General features: G+C 42.9%; 1 protein-coding gene across 11 annotated transcripts in view; it reads right to left on the bottom strand.

Annotated features, from left to right (window-relative positions):
• Nucleotides 1–20,175, bottom strand: part of mbnl2 (muscleblind-like splicing regulator 2) — a 58,882-nt gene extending 38,707 nt beyond the window's left edge. For all 11 annotated transcript variants that reach the window (XM_073495479.1, XM_073495483.1, XM_073495486.1 and 8 more), the window contains exons 1-2: nt 19,975–20,175; nt 9,215–10,110 (exon numbers count right to left, since the gene is read on the bottom strand). In XM_073495479.1, the coding sequence (XP_073351580.1) occupies nt 9,215–9,388 (174 nt within the window). In that variant the 5' untranslated portion in view covers nt 9,389–10,110; nt 19,975–20,175. The remainder of the gene's footprint in view (nt 1–9,214; nt 10,111–19,974) is intronic.
• Nucleotides 20,176–20,389: the final 214 nt, after the last annotated feature.

Below are 20,389 nucleotides of genomic sequence, written 5' to 3'. Positions count from 1 at the left end.
AGAGGATGACTCAGTGGTAGTGGGTGGATTGAGACCAGGTGAGACACTGGTACAGCAGATGGGCAGATTTTCAGCACTCAGTCTCTCCATCATGTTGCAGGCGGCTCGCTGGGTGACGAACACCTACTACTCAATCTGACATGACCAACAGTAGTGCCATATATTTTCTGTTTTACAGAGAGGATATAATGGAGTTCAAGCTCTAGTGTGCCAAGCAGAGTGGTGTAGAGAGTAGGCTGATGGCCCTACATATGTAAGGCCTGAGTTGCACTATGGAACTACTGTAGAAGATATATAAGCCTGAATACAAAGAGATATTATTCTGTAAACTTTTGACTTGAATGACATGAGTCACTTTGATATTATCATTGTTAGTAGTAAGGGAGAAGTAACAAACACTTATAGATATAAAGGTCATGCATAATAGTTTGACTCTTGGTCTAATAAGGCTAAACGGTGCTCTTTTTGCTCTTTCTCATTGGGGATAGACCAAGGTTTTCATGTTTACTGCAAATGTATATTGATTCCAAATATCGGTTAAAGGTCACCTTGATTAATGAATAATCATTCCCGTCTGACAAAAACCATATGGGTCAATGCCTTATTCTTTTGTCTGCAATGTTCTTGCTTCATATACACAAAAATGCCTTCACATGTACCACTACCAAACTATTCTCAGTTGTCTCTGTGTTTTATTTTTAGTTTTGCTGTCCACATTAAAGGGCAAAACTGTTTACCACAAAAAAAAAGCTGCGAGAGTACAAGTTTTGCTACCAAATTTTTCAGTAATGACTGAATACTCCAAGAATACTAGTGCCTACAGTTGGCTCCGTCCAGTTCTACAGCTAGACCCAGAGGGCGACAGTGAAATGTGGGGATCACAGCAGACACTCTCTCTCTGTCACGTCACACACACACAAACACACACACACACACACACACACACTGACACACAGATGTGGGTCACTGCGGTGGCCCAATTAAAATGCCAACATGTGCCCTACTGTATCAACTTCTCTGATCAACAGCAGCACAGTGCAACGCTGTAAGTCTGTACTAACATCAATAACCTTTGAGTATCTTCCTCTAGTAAAAATAATTTACACAGATTGACAACACTAACATGAATATGTTACATCACAAGAAGACAGATGAGATAAAAAGACAGAAAAGATAAAGTAAAACAGTAATATCATGGAAAAGAAAGGTAGATTTAGACTTATGTCTAAATACAGTCTGTGCTGATACGATCAAGATATGACCTGTCAATGTGACAAGACTGATAAGACAATAATAATAAATATGGAATGTAAAAGTTGTAAAAGAAAGAAATAGAACAGGTAATTGAGCTGTGAAACTTTCTATGCGCTTTGATTTACACAAAATAAATGTTTTTGTGTTTTTTCTTATTGGTATCAAACATTTTCCAGTGAGCACTTCATTACATATAGGACTGACTGACTAGCACGTCCTGGGTCATGGGATGTTAACACTGAGTTGATCTGACCTCCTCCTCCCTCCCTCTTATCTCTTCCCATCTTTGGAACTTTTTTTTTCAACCAGTTGGACCGGGGCTGCGGGGTGCAGGAGGTGAAATCACACGGATCAAATGAAATTTGGCATGGTTTGCACTGGAAAAACAGCGAGTGTGCGTGCATGGGTCGGCGTACGAGGAGGCCTGTTTAAGGAACGGTGGCGGTGGGGGTCTCCGAGGGGCTCATCAAAGCATGCCGCGTCCGCTGCAGCCCCGCGTTAAGCTCAAGTCACTGCCTCATTGTGTCTGTGTGAATGACCCTGGGGGAACACCAACTCCCGCTGCGCCGCATGCATTCCCCTCCACATGTTTGCTCTGCCCAGGGTGTGGCCCAGTTCGAGAGGATTACGCTGAGGAATGCAGCCGAGCCCATCTTTTAAAACAAGAGGGGAGAGGGGGGCTGAGGCCATGGGCATAAAGTTCATGTTCACTGAAGCTTCCTAAAGATCCCCAAAAAAATGCAAATGCAATAAGCCCAGAGGGAAGAAGTTACAGTTAAGTCAGAGGAACCTCTAAACTTAAAAACAAGCTGTCTTTGGTATCATTTCAGTTTCACTGTCTGGTTTCTGTCAGACTGGTAGCTATGGGGTAACAGAATAACCGAAGGTCGCAGGAACCTTTATTCTGAATCTTGATGACAATCTTTGCTAATTCGTTTAAAAATGTTGCTCTGGTGCCCTGCCTGGCTAGACCTGTCACTTACTCCTGCCATTTCTCCACTTTTTTAGTCAAATCAATGTTCTCTTCCCTTCCTCTCTTAGCCATTCAAATATTAACACCTTCCCTTCTTGCCATGTTCCCTCGCTTCTTTATTTACCCGTTTAAGCCAATCCCACGCCCCCCAAAAAACACTTGTGCTCTTTTAAAGCAGAGTCCGGATTAAGATGTTCTTACCAAGTGAGGGAAACCAGGGCACCTACCCCCAGGGGGACTGTCTGTGACACAAGTGAGTGGTGTGTACACCTGAAAGTCGCTCCTTTTGTTTCTCCTGCTTCACCACTTTCTTTTTGTAAATTGCAACTTGACGAAACATGATAGTGCCAGGATGCTCTGGACTATCTCCCGCCTCCCAGACTATTGGAGCTCCGTCATGCATGGAGGTCGCCTGGTAAAATCTGACTGGTACAAAAAAATCTTAACAGGCCTTGTTATCCATCTCTTTTGTAAAAGCATGACAGCCCCATGTTTTGCAAAGAAGACACCTTGACACATGTCTAAAACTACTCTGCTTCATTTATGATCTGCCTATGTGTGATCTGTCATGTTTGTCCAATGACAAGCAGATGAAAACATAAATTTAGACAAACACTCTGGACATGGACAGTCTTTCACTGCAGAGGGAAGAAATACAACCCAGTCAGCACGGTCAGAGACACCACTAAAGAGAAAGAACTGGAAAAGCAGAGAAATAAGCATCAACAAAAGGCTACTGTCAGAGGCACAGCCAATGTGACATCATCACATGACTGGTGTGATTGCATTTGCTCCATTAACATGGGTATTCTCCCTCATTTCCTCCAGCCCCACCCCCTCCCCTCATCCCCACCACCAAATATGTCATGTTTTCCGTGGTCGAAGTGCAACAAGTATCAAAGAGCTTTAAGGAAATTGCTTCAACCACGACACATCATTTGAGACACTGATGGAGGTGCAGTGCTGCCTGTATTGATTATCTATCACCTTTTTGCAGTGAATGATGTCAAAGATTCAAGCAAGGAGTGTTCGACCCAAATATGAATGATATTTCAATTGCTCTCAATGGACGAGATTTCAAATTTCCTCCAACAAAATTCTAACAAAATGATGTGCAGCAGCTGTGATGATATAAGCTTGAAATTAGGGCTGCAACTAACTAAGATACAAGTGGTTGAAATGAGTTTCCTCCATAGGGTGGCTGGGATCAGCCTTAGGGATAGGGTGAGGTGCTGGGACATTCAGAATTAGCCCGAAGGAGAGCCACTGCTCCTTCGTGTCGAAAGAAGTCAGCTGAGGTGGTTTGGTCATCTGATTAGGATGCCTCCTGGGCACCTCCCTTTGGAGGTTTTCTCGGCCTAGACCACTGGGAGGAGACCCAAGGGTAGACCCAGAACTCGCTGGAGGGATTATATATCTCCTCTTTTCTGGGAATGCCTTGGGATCCCCAAGGAGGAGCTGGAAAGCATTGCTGGGGAGATGGATGTCTGAAATACCCTGCTTAGCCTACTGCCCCCAAGACCCTGCCCCGGTTAAGTGGAAGTAAAATGGAAGATTAAAGGATTATCAAATTAATTTTCTTTCGATTGACTATTAGATCATTCAACTAATACCCACAGCTCTAGTTGAGATATTAGTCATTACTCATGTGCCTTCACAGACCTGAACTCTGTTTGTTGAGCTAAGGTGTGAATGTCATAACCATCTGGCTTTACCATGTCTTTAGCTTGATTAACAAATAGTGATTTAAAACATCTTTGTGTGTGGGAGTCATCTCGTGTTTCCACACTGTTTAAACATCTACAATGCCTCATTGTGCCTGGCAGCCACCAAACCTGTCTCTACATGTTCAGTTTGCAATCAATTTTTCTAATTCAAAAGGTAAAGCAGAGTTGGGACGCACCGGTAGCTCAATAGGTAGAGTGTGCACCCCTTGTACAGAGGCTGAGTCCTTGCTGCACATGATGTAGCCATGTTAGAAATCATATCTGGACATTTTCCACTGCTACTCCTGTTGTTGAGGTCACCGCTGTCATTTTTTCATGTCATGTCTCAAGGGAAATGAATGATAACTGGAAAGCTATATCATGTTTGCCAACCAAATGTGAATACAACTTTAGTTGGACAAAGATGAAGCAGCTCGTCCTATTTTGAGAGATGACAAATGTAGCGTAGAGAGACTATTTCTAAAGCCCACGGTGTAGAGCAGAAGGACAAAAAGAATCCCCTAGACATTACACTACAGAAATGCTGAGAGCAGCATAGTGGAGTTGGGATGTTGCAAGCTTTATGATTGAGAGAGCCGGAGCAAACCTAGCAGGAATGATTTCTTATAGTCGTTGGTCCCATGCAAAGCACACTAACAGAAAATGCAAAAGCACTTTTATTTTGGTTGCTGTTATCTTCCCAGGCCGTTCCTCTGCACCAGATGAATGGAACTTGTGTAAGTGGCCGCTGTTTGGCTGCTCCCAAACCCCCAGTACACCCGTCCCTATTCTCAGCATCTGTCTGCCTCTGCACATGGTCTGCTGACTTTGCTGCCTGATCAAAAATTTGAAAGGCTTGCTTGTTCTCCAGGTCAATAAGGATGGATGCACATATAGGAGCAATAACTTATTAAATAATTCTGCTCTCACATGATATTTAAACCCAACTAAAAGACATTTTCTCTTCATTCTCCTTTCTTTTCTCTTGTTCTTGCCATGAGCAACAACAGCTAGTCCCGCTGTACTGTGTGTAAAATTTATAACAACTCGCCAGGCTGCCAGTTTGCCAGTCAGAAACACTAATAATTTACATAGTAGCATCTAGAACAAACAACTTGTTGATCTTAAAATGATTAAGTCGGATTTATTATAAACTCCTCAAATTTTGAATCACGATTACAAATCATGTCAAAATACATCTAGACAAAGACAAGGAACAAATTGTTTTATTCTGGCAATGTGCTTCAGAGTTCAGAAAGGAGGCACTGTCATCACAGAGTGTTTTTACCAACTCAGTCTGAAAACAACGGCAACAGTCAAATTCTCCACTGAGCTGGCATGCTTGCCTACTGCTGCCTGACAAGTGCAACAACAGAGTTACACCTCCTACTCTACTCCTCTGCTGAGCCGTACCTTTCACGTGTTTATCAAAAGGACCCTTCTGATCATTGGCCAAGTCACGCCTGGCAGCACAACCACCCCTGGCATGATAACCCTATCAGATGAGAAGACCCAGGAAGACGATACGGACGTAATGGGGTGGAAATCGGCCTGCCGTGGAGCGAAACACATTTCCTAATGCATAATAAAGCATTCATTCTCTTAGCTGTCACGAGGAAAGTCTTTGTGAGAGAGGGGGCGAGTTTGAGTTAAAAGTACAGAGAATCCTGTATTCTTGTTCTGTCATTGGGGTTGTGTGGTGAAAAGAAGGTCAGAGCAAGAGTGAGAGAGTACGAGTGGCTGCAATTAGAGACAGTTCTGTCTATACATTTATCAATTTAGCTGCATTAGGCTTTCTGTTGATGGGCTTTCCCAGAGCAGCCGAAATTGAGAGCAGCAAAATTCCTAGATTAAGAATATTATAAGCAACCTTATGTATGCAGTCGTAGGGTCACAGCCAGGAAGCCCAGACAGTAGAATTCCTGTGTGGATGCTGTTGTATAATTCACAGGATATTAAAACAAAAATGAGCCATGCAGGAGCAATTTCCTCAAAGCCTGTATCCTTACTAGGGATCGACCTATAAAGTCCATACCAATATAAATTATTCATTATCAAGTAAACCAATAACTGATATTTGGAACCGATATATTTTCAATAAAAAATAAAGTGTTAGTGTTAATTTAAAATAACCAGTTATGGAATGTAACAAGAACAATTTATATAAGCACTGCATTTATGTAAAATTTGAGGTGCTTACTTGAGTAATTCCATTATCTGCTATTTTATATTTCCATTCCACTGCATTTTGTAGGCAAATATTGTCTTTTTTACTCCACTACATTTATTTGATAACTCAGGATACTAATTACTTTGCAGATTCAGATTATTAATTTATTCAATCTGCAATCGCACAAAAAAACACGGATTGGAACTGATAATTGGCCAATAATCATTCAGTCCCTAATATAGTGCTTACTGGTAGTCATGACACTTGCACCAAAGTAGACTGCTCTATTAGGTGCCAAATTTAACAAGCAAATGGAAAATCTACTATACAATACAGTGTATGCACAATGCACTTCTGGGTTTCAAGAGAGTGTGTTGCCTGCCACCACACAACACAGCCCACCAGGGTAGCTTTCAAACAATGACCTGATGGGGATTGACATCAAGTCATCCACACCCAACACTAGCTGGTTGGATTCTGAGGTTCAACAAGCGATGCTGACAACAGCTGTGAAGTTGCCATGGTGATGCTCTGGAGGCAAGTAAAGACCTCCCTTTCAAATCCTTCAAAGAAGTGTCAGAACAACATGTGTCAGACAAGCAAGATGACCCTTTTGCTCACTGAGGTAAAGTATCCATGGCAGAGACACATGGAGTTTGATGCAGAGAACAGAGCAGACCTATAACCAACATTGCTATTAATGACAGGATTACTGGTATGGATCATATGATGAAAGAGCATTAGATTCCTAATAGTTCATGTTATAAGAGAACTGAGGTTACAGGATGAGGACCCGTTTCCACATAGCATAGTGTGATAGTGTTTTGTGGTCGTTTGGAGCACTTCTAGTTGAAAATGTCAGTAACTTAGCTGTGTTCAGCCTTGGAAGGGCTGATGGTAAAGGCTTAGTAGTGGATGACTGTCAGCCATCAGTGATGGACGATGCCATCGCCCAACCCTACTGGTGTTGTCACAATCACTCTTTTTCAAGCAACAACACATATATTAGATGGGGCAAGAAGATGAAGGAGAAGCTTGTTCTGGTCTGTCTGTCCTGAGCTATATCAGACAAAACTATCACAACAGAGACAGAAAAGCCCATTGGTGGGAGCAGATTGGCCAGGCACTGAATGCTGCTGGTAGGTGTTGTGCTTTTATCACCCTACGCATTGTAAGCTTGTTGTTGTGCTGTGTAGTCAACCTGCTGTTACCATAGCATTAGCTAATATCAATCAATGTTAAGGTTTTTTTCTCTCACAGCACAAATGCTTTATCCCAGCACTCCAAAGTGCCCTGCCAGCGCTCTTCTGACAGAAAAGAACACTACATGGACACGGGGCCTAAGTAACCTCAAGATCTTCTGGGCTTGACAGCTGTCTCTGAGACATCAGGCTCCTCTTTCATTCTGCACATTAAGGTGCAGATGATGCATGAATTGTCGGTGGATTGACTCAAAGACACTATTTGTACAGGAATATCATGTAAACTTATGTCATGTGCAGACGATCCATGTCGGGCCTTCCCTTGCATGGTGCAACAACAAATCGATCCCGATGTGCTTTCAGCTGCTTGCTCATTAAACCATAACGGCATGACAGGCAGCAAAATCTGGCAGCTGGGATGGAATGTCACTCAATGACTGACTACAAGCTATAACACAGCGAGCCTTACCATGAGCAAAGTCTTAGCCAAGAAAACAGCTGATAGCACCATAAAGGCAGCTTGTTTTCAAAGTGTCAAATAAATAATTGGCTTTAGCAACTTGTAATGTAAAGGGCTTTTACACTCTCTAAAATCTTGATGAATTTCAATTTCAAGTATGAAAAATGTGAGTTTGGAAAAGCTTGCCATGCCTTTCAGGAGTACCATATCAGAATTACCAGTATGTTCTGCTCGTTGTACAATGTGAATCTGCTCTACATCTTTCGTCGCTGACCTTGCACACAACCTTGAAAAATGTGACATGCACTCTCCACACACTGCACTGCTGTTTATGGGAATTGCAGCTACAGTTCACTTAAAAAATAAGACAAGCTCCTTGTAGCTGCAGTGTTCTGCTCTAGTTTCTTTGGCTATTTATCATTGTCACAGCTGTTTTTTTGTTATTTTTTTCAGCACAGCTTGAAAATATTGGGTTACAGTCATCTTTTTTTGCAGCATGTGGGGGACTGTGTGAAGCAACCTTGTTGTAATTGGGGAAACTTTCAAAGTGGCTGGTGTTACGCTAATTTACTACATTTTTATAAGTATGAAAAAGCAAAAAATAAAGCAAAAACAAATGTACTGATCACAACAAATAATATTTGAGATTCTGGCATCAATTTGAGAAAAAAAGACGATTAACCATATCTTGACAATGCAATAACTATACATGTTCTTGGAGCTGTCGGAAACAAACATTACTAAACAAGCTCTAGCTGTTTATGTTGGTTGTTGGCTGTGTGTGACAGCTGAAGCGCACCCAGGAATAGAAGCCCTGGAATGACTTTAGGCGATCAGATGTACACTCACAAGTATAAATGATGGACAGGGCACGGTAACATTAGAAGAACTTACCGTACAAAAAACCAAACACACGCACACACACACACACACACTCACACTCACACTCACACACACACAAACACACCTGTGGTGACAGTGAACATGACAACAGACCTCTCTGGCCTTTAGCTTCATAGGTCAGGCCAGTCTGCTAACGGCAGCACAGCATGGAGACCTGACACACATGCTAATTTGAGCAGACAACCTACACCCACCAACCATTAGTTACCACAAAGCTGTAACATTTTACGTCAGATGCTATAACGGTACTTCAGAGATGTAATCCAATTATTTGCTTTACATCAGTCAACAGTTCGATAAGGTTATATATAGATAAATAAATTAGATGTAGAAACCTTCTTACATCTTCTGCAGTGTTCATTTCATGTGTCATGACAACAAATTAACCTCTAAATAAGAGTAGAAAGGTTCTAAATAAGAGTAGATTTTTCTATCTGTACCCAATACTCGTGTGAAAAACAGTAAAGAATAAAAGTAGAGGATAGATTAAGATCATAATATCCCAACAGAACAAAGCAGTTATTGTATTATATTTAAAGTACTTACCTTTAACGAGTCAAAGCAGGCGATCACCCTCCCATTCTCCACCTGGCAGCTTTTGGGTGGGTGGGCAAATTTGCATTCCTCATCACTGCGTGAACAAGTCCCTCTCTGAAACTGCCGGCACACTTCCAGGGTCAGCCATTTTGTGTCCCGTATCGAGGCAATGTTTAGAGCCATGTCAGCGGCGCTGGCTGTGGAGCCGGGGTGGAGTGGAGCCCCTTGGTTTAAGGAAGAGGCTATCCTCTGGGGTGTTGTTTCAGAGTGTTCCAATAAAAAAAAAATAAAACACAAAACAGCTAAAACTGATGGAACATGCAGCTATAAATGATCTGCGTCAGGTCAGTGGATGAGGTTTGTCCTTGCGGACAGGAAAGTGGAGGTAATGGACTGGCAAAGTCTCTGTGACCGGAGCATGGGACTGCACTGCTGTTGAGGGGTTTGTCAGTCAAACAGCTAACTGTTTATCAATCAGTAAGTCTCAGGTGCAGACCTCTGACGAGGCAGAGGGGGCATGCTCGGAGCCAGGCTCTACTGCTTGTAACAACGTCCCCAAAATGTCCTTTATAAGTGATGATATCTGTGCAAGGGTGGATGTTGGGGAGCAAACGTGGTGCTATTTTGAGATGCAATGGCACAGTTTAGGACAACACAAAGTTCTGTTTTTAAAAGTCTTCAGTACCTACTCTATCTGAGCTTTGGCACCTTGGCCAGCAGTGCAGCAGCACCACCTCTTCACTTCTTCGCACTGAGCACAGGTAAGGACAAAGCAAAAAGGTCAGGGGTGTTTGCAGCTGATCTAGGTCCTGTCACGACTGCGGAGAAAAATCTGGAGCGCTTCAAACACGCCCAGGGATCTTCAAGTAGGGATGTCGTCTCACAAGGCACTTTCTGTCAGTGTTCTGAAAGGGAGAAGAGAAAGCGAGAGACAAAAAACAAGCAGAGTGAGGTTATTTTCAGAGAGAGAAAATGGCTTGCTAAATATGATGGGCAACTATTTATCTAATAGGCGTTAACAGTGTTTGTGTATGCGTGTCAATCTGAATCTGTGTGCATACTGCCCCAGAGGGGTGCTAGCTCTGAAGGGTACAGGGTTGATGAGCCAGAGAAAAGGCAGTTGTGAGGTTATTCAGAAGCCACTTGAGTTTAAGTCCCTCAATCACTGCTGTGTGCCATTGTACGGGGTGACTACATACCCAATGGCTCTCCAACATATTGCACACAAAGCGGTGAATGGTAGAAGCCTCTGTGCTATGAGACACTGGACATCCAGTCAGTGCGGAGATAGAAAAAAGCCCCAGGGTCCGACCCGCCCAGTAGAGCCATGCGCGGCGGGATGGTGCAACCAATAGAAAACCGCGCAGCGCAGCACTATTCTGGGCAGCCGTCCAGCAGCCACAGAGGGACCGAGACAGATGCATATGCCAGTGCCAGACACGATTATGACGCTGCCCAGTGTCCAGCGATATTCACTGGTCTCCCACCGTCCAAATTAGATACCGGCTCATTGACAGCGGCCTGTCACTTTACATTCATAGAGGCAATGTGTTCAGTGCTTCTTGCCTCGTCCCGTAAAGGCACTCGTCTCTGTGTCCATTTGCTGTCTAAGGAAAGGGGGGGGGGGGGGACAATTGGCTGAGCAACAATCTGAGGAAGTGACCTTTAGCTTGAGCGTACGAAATCCATTACTAAGCTACTGCGCAGGGAGCTCTTTTCTTGGCACATCTGGAAATGTTTTTCTGCTAACCAGGGGCGGGGAGAGGGGGCTGAGGACACCAGACCGAGGGAGGAGGAGAAGGGGTTGTAAAAACGTACAACTCTGGTTAAAAGATTCCCCCGCCACTGTTCTAAATATATACACGTATCTATGGAAAACAGGCAAAACCAGGGGTGAACACCAAGAAAACTTTGAATACTGTGAGAACAATATCCTACACCTCTTAAGGCACATGACAAGCTCCACTGGGTGTTAATGAAGGCAAGTTGAGACTTGTTTTCAAACCATCTATGCTACTGTTAAGGGAAGTAGAGATCCCTTAGACATACAGGTGTACAGTCCTTCAGGTCTGGGTCTTGGGTGAGGCACAGTATTTTTGTCCTGTAGACCTAAACATCAACTTTTCATTTTGGTTTATCAGTCAAACTTAAGTGTCTCTAATTGGAGACTTCTGAATTCTGTTTGTAGTTCTGTTTGAAGTCTAAAATATCAAAGAGAAAAAGTTGAAAAGACCATAAGAATAAGACCATTTATCCAAAATGATCAATAGCTCATAAATAGGTCACAAAGAAAGGTAGATTGTTTTTAGACAAGTAGTGGCAAAAAGATGCTTCCACTCGAAATCTCCTATCAACACTATACTGTTCCAAGCCTATGAATCCAGACCATTGTCCAGCTAATCATATTGTCCCACTTTAGTGCTGATCATGTGAAATGAGATGAGAAGCTTCCTCGCGCGATCGTACTGACGCCTGGGCTCCACTCTCTAAGGCAAGATTTAATTTCACACCATCTCCCCAGGGAAAGAGCCAATCGCTGCGGAAGAGAAAGTCAGGTAAGAATCATGTCAGATCTGACCTTTAACAATTAATCCCTTCTTATTTTTAGAAGCCAGAAGAAGTCTGTGATCAAGCTAACCTACTTTGTCAGAGCATGTGAAGGGACGATGGCGCCATTTCTCTGTGAAATGACTTGGCCTGGAACGACGGAGCAAGTTGTGTTAAAATGATCAGGGAACACAGCCATCAGTCATGTTTTGTGGAAAAAGCAGAGGTTTACAGCACTCAAAGCTTTCATAGATGGAGTGGGCCGACAGTGTGGATAAGGGTTGGTTGAGATCATTTGAAAAGCTCACAGGGGACTCAATAGGCAACATTTAAGCAATGTTTGTCATGAAAGCTATTCAAAACAAATGGTGGGGACTGAGGATCAAACAGACCCTCATGTGGGTGATGGTAGGATAAAAATCATGCAGGAACATGACCACATGACTACTGAACAGACTACTGTGTGTTTGTGAAATATGCCAAGGAAATGGAACTGCTGTCAAGCAACTGTGTGTTTGTTCAGACACTGACTGAACAGAAAAGTAATCAATTACAATTTTGATTCAATATATAATCATCAAAGTTAAAACGTAAACAGTTGCTGGATAATTGTCAAATTATAATAATATCATATTATTTTATGATACTGTAATAAAAAATTCCAATATCATTAGATCTGTCGAGATACACACATTGTTTGCGATGATCCCTCAACTGTGTCAACTTTGACAAAGATATGTAGTGGATGCAGGTTATTTAACAGTTTAACGGTGTACTGATTTTATCATTTTAATAATTGTAAGTTACCCCAAGCATCTTTATCTGCATTATAATCTCTAAAAAAAAAGAAAAGGTTTTCGTGTGGGCGCATATTGGATATAAGCAAATACCAAGATATCTGTGATATACCAATATTGGTCAACCAATATAACAGTCAGGCTGTACAATTTACAGGCTAAATAAAAAAACGTTTAATCATAAAAATGAAAATAATCCTTAGTTGAAGCCGTGCTGAAAAGCAAACTGTCGTCCTGGGGGAAAAACTGTGACAGTGTCATATAAGAACCCTTCATCTTAAGATCATGAGAAACTCAAACAACCAGTGGAAGAAAACTGCTTTGCTATAATGACTGCTTTGAAAAACCCTCGCTGAGGTCGGAGGCAGTGCTTGCAGTTTTGGTTTAGTCTTTTTTGACGTGTCCTTGGTTTGCAGCGTGCCTCTGGCTTGGCTTAGGCTAGCTTAGCTTCTGCTAGTGCATGTAATGCACCTACAGTAGATGCAGCCTGGCTTGGTTTACGCTGAGCTTAGCGGTCGCGCTTCAAGCACAATGCTATTGATATAAAGGATAGGGAAAGACAGATGGTCAGCAGGTAGGAAGAGACCACACAGCACCCAATGTTTTGACCTCAGAGATTAATGCTCCTGTACACCTTCATGACAGAACCAGGATCTGTTTCAGCAGTATTCAGTCCTTCCAGAGACAAAAATGTGAAGATTAGTAACGGAAATAGAGCCTGTGTCAGGGACTAGTCTAAAAATCTGGCTCTGACAACACAGAAGTATAGTGTTTTAGGTTACTGTGATGAAATGGATGCCTTAATTTTTTATACCAAACGCCCTGGGTGTGTGGATGTTAATATGACTGCTCACTTTGACAAGTGAATCTTTCATCTAACCTTAATGTTCCCAGCTATACAGTACAACATTTTAAATCAAACATAAACAGCCAAATTGTGCACAGGAGTGTATGTCCAGTTTATCTTTAGTTCCTGAGTTCCTGAAGAAGGCTTTGTTCCCTCTGTGTCCTCAGTACAAACAGTGGACAGGCAGACAGGGTGACCTGATAAAGCAGGACAGAGATGTGAAGAAAAGCACCACAGTACTAGACTTTATGGATTACTGACGCTTACTAAGGCCAGCTGGCTGGGGCATTATCTTGGTCAGTCTGCTTAATTGAATGAGAGTCAGCGGGACTGGGGTGTCTCGAGTGAAAGTCATTGGCTTGACCTCTGAATACCACGTATGTAACCCATTAGTCTGGTATCTGTGCGCTCTGGCTGGGCGCTGCAGTTTATCTTAGCTGCTTGTATTTGTTCAGCAGAGACGATAAGCTACCTGCTTTCCATTGGTCGTAAGCCTTGTGACAACGTTTACTGTGGCATCAGCCAGGTGTTGCCAGCGAAATGAAGTAGAAACACAAATGACTGTGAGAGACAAGCACAAGAGCTGCGTACCTGAGTGCCTGCATTTCCATTTATTACCATTTTATGCTGGCAAACCACCCTTCTATGGTCATTTGCATGGCCAAGAGGAACAAGTGATCAATGTTTTTCAAGGCTGTGGAGAGAGGGCCTCATTGTAGAGGGGAAATAGGAAAATGTTCAGTCTCCAGTGAGTAATGGAAAATGAGTGAGCCTCATAGTACAGGTTTTATCAAAATGTCCTCTGTCCTTAACAAACCTAACCTTGCTTATGACATCACCGGCTTGTTGGCTTGCAAAATGTTCCTTTGCATCTTCCAGAGCGGATCAGAGCAGGGCTATACCCTGCAGCCTAATTCGTATTTAATACTATGGATGCTTATGAAATTGTCTTTGGCATAAGCTACAGCTCCTTGAGTTGAATATTATCAAGTACCATTAGCGCTAAGGACAAATGAGGGAGCTCAGCAGAGGCTATACCAGGACTAAGCTACTGTTCTGAGGCAACACAAGAAGCATTTCACAGTGTCAGCAGATAGGTGTGCCCCATATCATAATAGCCTTAGCTAAACCACAGTGACCCGAATGGCCTCGCTCATGATATGGGACTGGGCTTTCCTCACCTTATCAGCGGCATGTTTCATAACGCCGAACAGCTGATGCACCTTTTCCATCATTTGGCAAGTTTTATAAGCATGTTTAGAGATAGTGTTAGCATCAAGGAATGATATCAACCCCAGCACTCAGTGAATGTACTTGTTTAAGGCTTAACCACAGGATACAGGCAAGTCACCAGCTAATTACAGTATAGTTGACTGCTAGAGGTGAACAGCGCTGCTCAGATAAACATGATGATTTACAGGATACCTGAGCTTACTTAATCCAAAAGTCTGAGGTGAAATTTGTAGAAGCACTATACCTATTTTTGATGAGTTCAACTAACACAAGAATCAAGGATAGAAAATACTAGGTTAGATTAAAGCTCTAGTTCATTGAAATATTTAGTGAAACACATCAAATGAATGGAAATCTTAAGCCTTCAAATTACAGCACTTGAAAACATAAGAGCTGAATGATTCAGCAAACTCACCCTTGTGCCATAGAGCAATCAGACTCCCTCTCTCATGCAGAAGATGTCTGAGAAAGCTACCAACCACTAAATCCTTTTAATACCAACTTGAGGTGCAATTTGTATGAGAGTCAATTCAGAGAAAGGGGATTTCTGTCTGACTGGGTCTTGCAGTAAGGACTCGGTGCTTGTCTGAGACTTATCCCATTATTTTCTCAACAGGAAGGGCTGGACTGATGTTCCATTTTGAGAAAACACCCACTTCCCCTTGATCCGCGGCCAGACGTATGACACCACCCTGGCCTTTTCCATGCAGGCGATGATGTCCACTACTTGACCGCGCCGGGCCTAGCGTCTAGCGCGCGCAGCTAAATCTAGACAGACAGCAGAATGCTAGGGACACGTCAACCATGCCCTGTCTAACTCAAAAGGTTAATTATGATGTGGGCCTTATTAGAACTGTGAAGTTCCAGCCTATTCAGGCCATCAGCTATTTGTGTCCACACGTACATAAAGAGTGTCAAAACATCACAACCAATGTTGCCTTTGCCCTTGTTATTTGGAAAATTTGTACACCCAAGAGTTCCAAGGAAAAACTTTACGAGAAAGCAAGCAGAGACAGGGCAGATGCCACACAACACAACAACTTTTTCTCTGGAGAGTGAAAAATATGAAGCCCATGTGGCAAAAAAAAAGCTCCTGACATTTGCACTGAGGAAGGGGCAAGTCAACTGCTGTGATAATAGTGCTTCTCCCTCAGGAGTCAAAAAAGAAAGTCCATTACAGTGCTGGAAACTGCAATAAGGGTAGTTACTGCGTGGCTGCAAGCTCCAAGTGCTCCTGTGCATTTATCCCACACACTCTATGTTTTCTTCCCTTGATTTTAGCCTCACACTCTTTCTCTTGCACAGATAAAACATTCCCTCTCCTCCCTCCCCACCCAGACTGGTATGCAGCACACTGCAGCAAACTCCTGAAAAAAATCCTAGAAAAAGCCAGCCAATATGACGGTTCTTTCCCACCTCGTTTCGCTGGGTCCCGTAGTTCTGCTGTGTCTGTCTGCTGTCCCGAGCACAGGAGGCAGCCGGTGCTTCTGTGACACGCCACTACAGTGAAGCTCTCCCTTCAGCCTCAGCCGCTGGAGTTAATGACCATGTGAACTGTTGTCATTCCTCACGAGCTGCCGACTGCTGCAGCCGGAGGTCCATGCCTAGACAGGGATTCTCTCTCGATGTCTCTCTCTCTCTCTCTCTCTCTCTCTTTCTCTCTCTCTCAGCCGCGGAGCAAGCGAGCGAGGCGGGCAGGCAGGCAGGCAGGAAGCAGAAGAGTGTCTACTCCAACTATCTGGCTGAAACACTTCCAGCCACCCCCCTCCGCCACACACACCCCTAAAGCCAGCCCCTTCCTGCCCACCAGCCTGTGGCAAAGCCCTGCCCCTTAACAGCTCCAGCCAATAGAAGGACAGCTCCTCTGAATCACAGCTTTCTGTGCCTCTCGATTGGAAGAGAGTAGTGATGGGGCGAAAACTGTGCTTACAGTAACAACCTCTGCATGCTGATCTTAAAAGGTATTTCCCCAATTTCACAGTCTGCTCAACTAGCTATCACATTATTTATTCTTTGTCCACCCTTCTTCTGGTGGACTTGTTGATATTGAAATTCAAATCAGCACCTACTGAATTGTTTTCTAACAGGAAACAAGCTCAAGAAATAAAAGTCTAGATTTATTTTTCATACAACAAAGCATTACTGTTATTCAAAGAGTTGCTGCACTCGCATAATGAAGATCAGCCCTGTCCTTGTCCATGTTCTATCATCACATTTAACACCATCCCCCCAGGAAACAAGAGCACTGCACCTACTCCCCCTCCCGACTCTCCTCTACCTCCCCTCAGCATCCGTCCTCTAAACTCATCAGACACTCCTCTCCTCCCATTCTCATCTCCCCCATCCCTCACCTGTGTTTTCCCCATTTCTCAAATCTATCTTTCAAGCTCTATTTCAATCTAATCCCATAGTTTACTGGACTGGAAAATTGCATGCTAGTGAACATTTCTGTTATTGTTATTGCATCAGAATTTGCTTGGAAAAAAGAAAAAAAGAAGACTGGTGGTGACTGGGATTTGAAAAAACCTTAGTTTGTCTCCTCCCCCCACCCGTCCTCTCCCCTCTCTCCACCCAGCCGATGACATGCTGGCTGGCATCATATGAGCCGTGAAACCGGAGCGTCACAGAACTGATGAGTCAGAGATCCAGCTTCACGACTTTTCGATCCAGATTCAATGGAACAGCTGTACCGTCTGTCTCGCTGTGTGTCTCTGTGTCTCTCTCTCTCTGCCTCTGTCTCATACAAAGGTTGTGAATGACGCGGCAGCCTGGGTGTTTCGTTGACACCAATGAGGCAAAACATGCCTTACAGTTCCATGATAAACAAGCCTATTTACCGTCTGATTATGCTTTAATAGCTCTATATAATCTGATGCTGCACAGGCAATAGATTTGTCAAATGGTTTTGGGGAGATGGGGGTTGGGGGGATTAATCTCTCTAGCATGAAAAATTGTTTACCTCAGCAAATGACTGAATACTGACGTCATCTTAGGCATCAGGGCACCTGTAATCAAAATAGACACAGAAATGTCCTGCCTGTACATGAAGCATGAATAGGGAGGCGGGGGAAAACAGCAGAAGTGTCACCTTACACCTTCCGTGAATGTAATCTCACTGTGCTATATCGTGTACACAGATGCAAGAGTTTTGAGAAGCAAGAATGCTCCGAGACTGCAAACAAGTGTGTATTACTGCAGGATGAATCTTGACTGGTATGACCAGAAGAAAAAAAATCTAAATGTTATGATACATCTAGAACAATAGCATTTCTACAGGCCAGCCCACTCCAACACTGCTGATAGATGAAGCTTATCAATTTCTCATTTGGCTGCAACTGACTTCTCAATAACCACATTACTGAATAACTGTCAATAACTGTATAACAAGCCCAGCTTGTAGCTAATTTCCACCGGCAGACCTCAGATAGCCTACCTCCTAAATAGATTTGTCCGACAGGAAAACAAACAAAAGCCTGGCAGACAAACAAGCTGAGCCACTTCCTTCCCACATGGTATCCCCTCCCCTCTTATTATCCCTGTCCTGTTTGACCCCAAACGGCTTGGCTCGCTTGCTCGCACACAGCTAGATTCTTTGGCCCAAAGCGGCTTCATTTTCGGATACAAAATTCTGAAAACAATGGCGACATTACAGCAAATGAAGATTGGCGTGTTAAACCTGTGTTTGAAAATACTCTCCAGCACAGAATACTGCACTCTGAGTTATTACAACTGGTTAAACACGACAGAGAGAGGGAGGGAAAAAAAGCAGGACTCCGAAATAGGGCACCGAAGACAGATCAATGAAAAGGCAGCTGTCTTTTTCTATTATTAGCCGTAATCAAATATCAAGCGGCAGAGAGTTGTGCTTCCTTCCGCTTGAAAGCCATTCTGGTAAATTTGTCACACACCAAGTCCACATGATGATTGAGAATAAACAACTGCCTAATGGAGGCGTTGGCAAATGGTCAATCAGTGGTTTCTGGAGCAAGTTCAAGGCTGTGCATTGAGGAGTACTTATTTTACTACATTAAAATTCGTACTGGCTTGGGATCAAACATTGTCTATTTTCTGTAATCTGTTAATCTGACATTAACTTAATCCTATATGACGTTATTCCCCGATGTTTCATACATCTGATTTACAGCTGCAACAATTTATCAATTAAATGATTAGCTGTCAACTATTAAATCAATCGGCAACTATTTTGATAACCAATTAATCGGTTTGTGTACTTTCTTAATAATGAAAGTCAAACTTTTTCAATGTGAATATGTTCTGGGTTCTTTACTGCTCTGTCACAGAGAAACTGAAATATTTTATAGACCAAACAACTGATCAATTAATCGAGAAAATAATCAACAGATTAATGGACAATGGAAATAATCTTTCGTTGTAGCCCTACGCTGATTACATAAAACTGATTTCCTAACAATAATAAAGGTGGTAGATTGCTTTGTCTTACTCAAGTGTACCATTGCTGTAATAAAGATAACTAACACAATATATTCCGATATAATGTTCCATACAAATGGCAAGCCAAAGACCGCTTTACATTGTTAAACCAATCACTCATTTGAAGTTTAATGTCTTCACTGCGCTTTCAATGGTGCAATTCTGTTCTAAGATGCCATTTTCATAGTGACCAATTACTGTACATGACCTAGCAGCTAGCCTGATCACAACTTATTAACCTTACCCAGGTGTAATAGCTCTTGCACAGCCAACCTGCAGTAGATTATAATAAGCCTCCACTTATGTCTCATTACAACTGCTTTATATTTTCTTGTACACAGTAATTAAACTTAACAATCCATTAATCAACGTGCCATTACATTTATTGTGTTTCCACATTTGCATTTGGAACTAACAACATACAAAAGTTAGTTGGCTGTACACTGGAATATGGCTCCAAATTGTGACAGGGATGACAACGTCATTGCTTAATAGTGGCGACTGTCATTTAAGGAATCAGTAATACATGAGTTATTATCAAATCTATTCCCTAGTTATGGTCACTGGGTACTTCACCAATAACACACAGCATATGCCAGAAAGGATTACACACAGGGACCACTAGGACGTAATGCATGCCGATTAAATCTTTTCCTTCTATGGAGCTGCTTTCACTTGTTTTCATTAGCTATCTGAGCAATTTTCATGAGCTAGCATAGCAATCCAGACACCAGTGCGTAACGTTTATGATACTGGGGTAGCATCATTAGAACCATTTTAGCCACCTCTACTGTCCAAAGAGCCGCTATACTCACCATAACGCCGTAACAAGTGTGTACAGAAACGTCAGAACCAAATGGTGCTAGCTGCTAAGCTAACTACCTGCAGCTTACCTGATGACGAACCTGTCGCATCCAGCTGCACTTCAGCCGCCACCGCCGCTTCTCAAGAGCGCTATTTAGGTTGGACCGGGACCCAATGTTCGGGAACAGGACGGCAAAAAGGCTCTTCGGCCGAGACTTCTCGCTGTTTCCTTATGGCAGCAAACTTTTCCGCTTTCGAAGTGTATTTCAGTGAAAGGCAGAGGCAAGCTATCAGCCGCTACGCGCTAGCTCGCTAACTACTTTTAAGGCTAAGGTAGGAAGCAACAAGCGATTTTGACAGTTCGATGAAATGTTGACTGTGCTTCGGTGGGGGGGTTGGTGCTATGGTATAAACATTAATAACGCATGTATTATCAACTATTTCCGATTGAATAAGCTGCAACTAAACGACATATGGTATGTAATTATAATGCAAGGGCATATT

This window comes from Pagrus major, chromosome 24 (genome assembly GCF_040436345.1).
Source record: "Pagrus major chromosome 24, Pma_NU_1.0".
Lineage (NCBI taxonomy): Eukaryota > Metazoa > Chordata > Actinopteri > Spariformes > Sparidae > Pagrus > Pagrus major.
The sequence above is the reverse complement of the archived record's forward strand: the minus strand, read 5'-3'. Positions and strand labels throughout refer to the sequence as shown.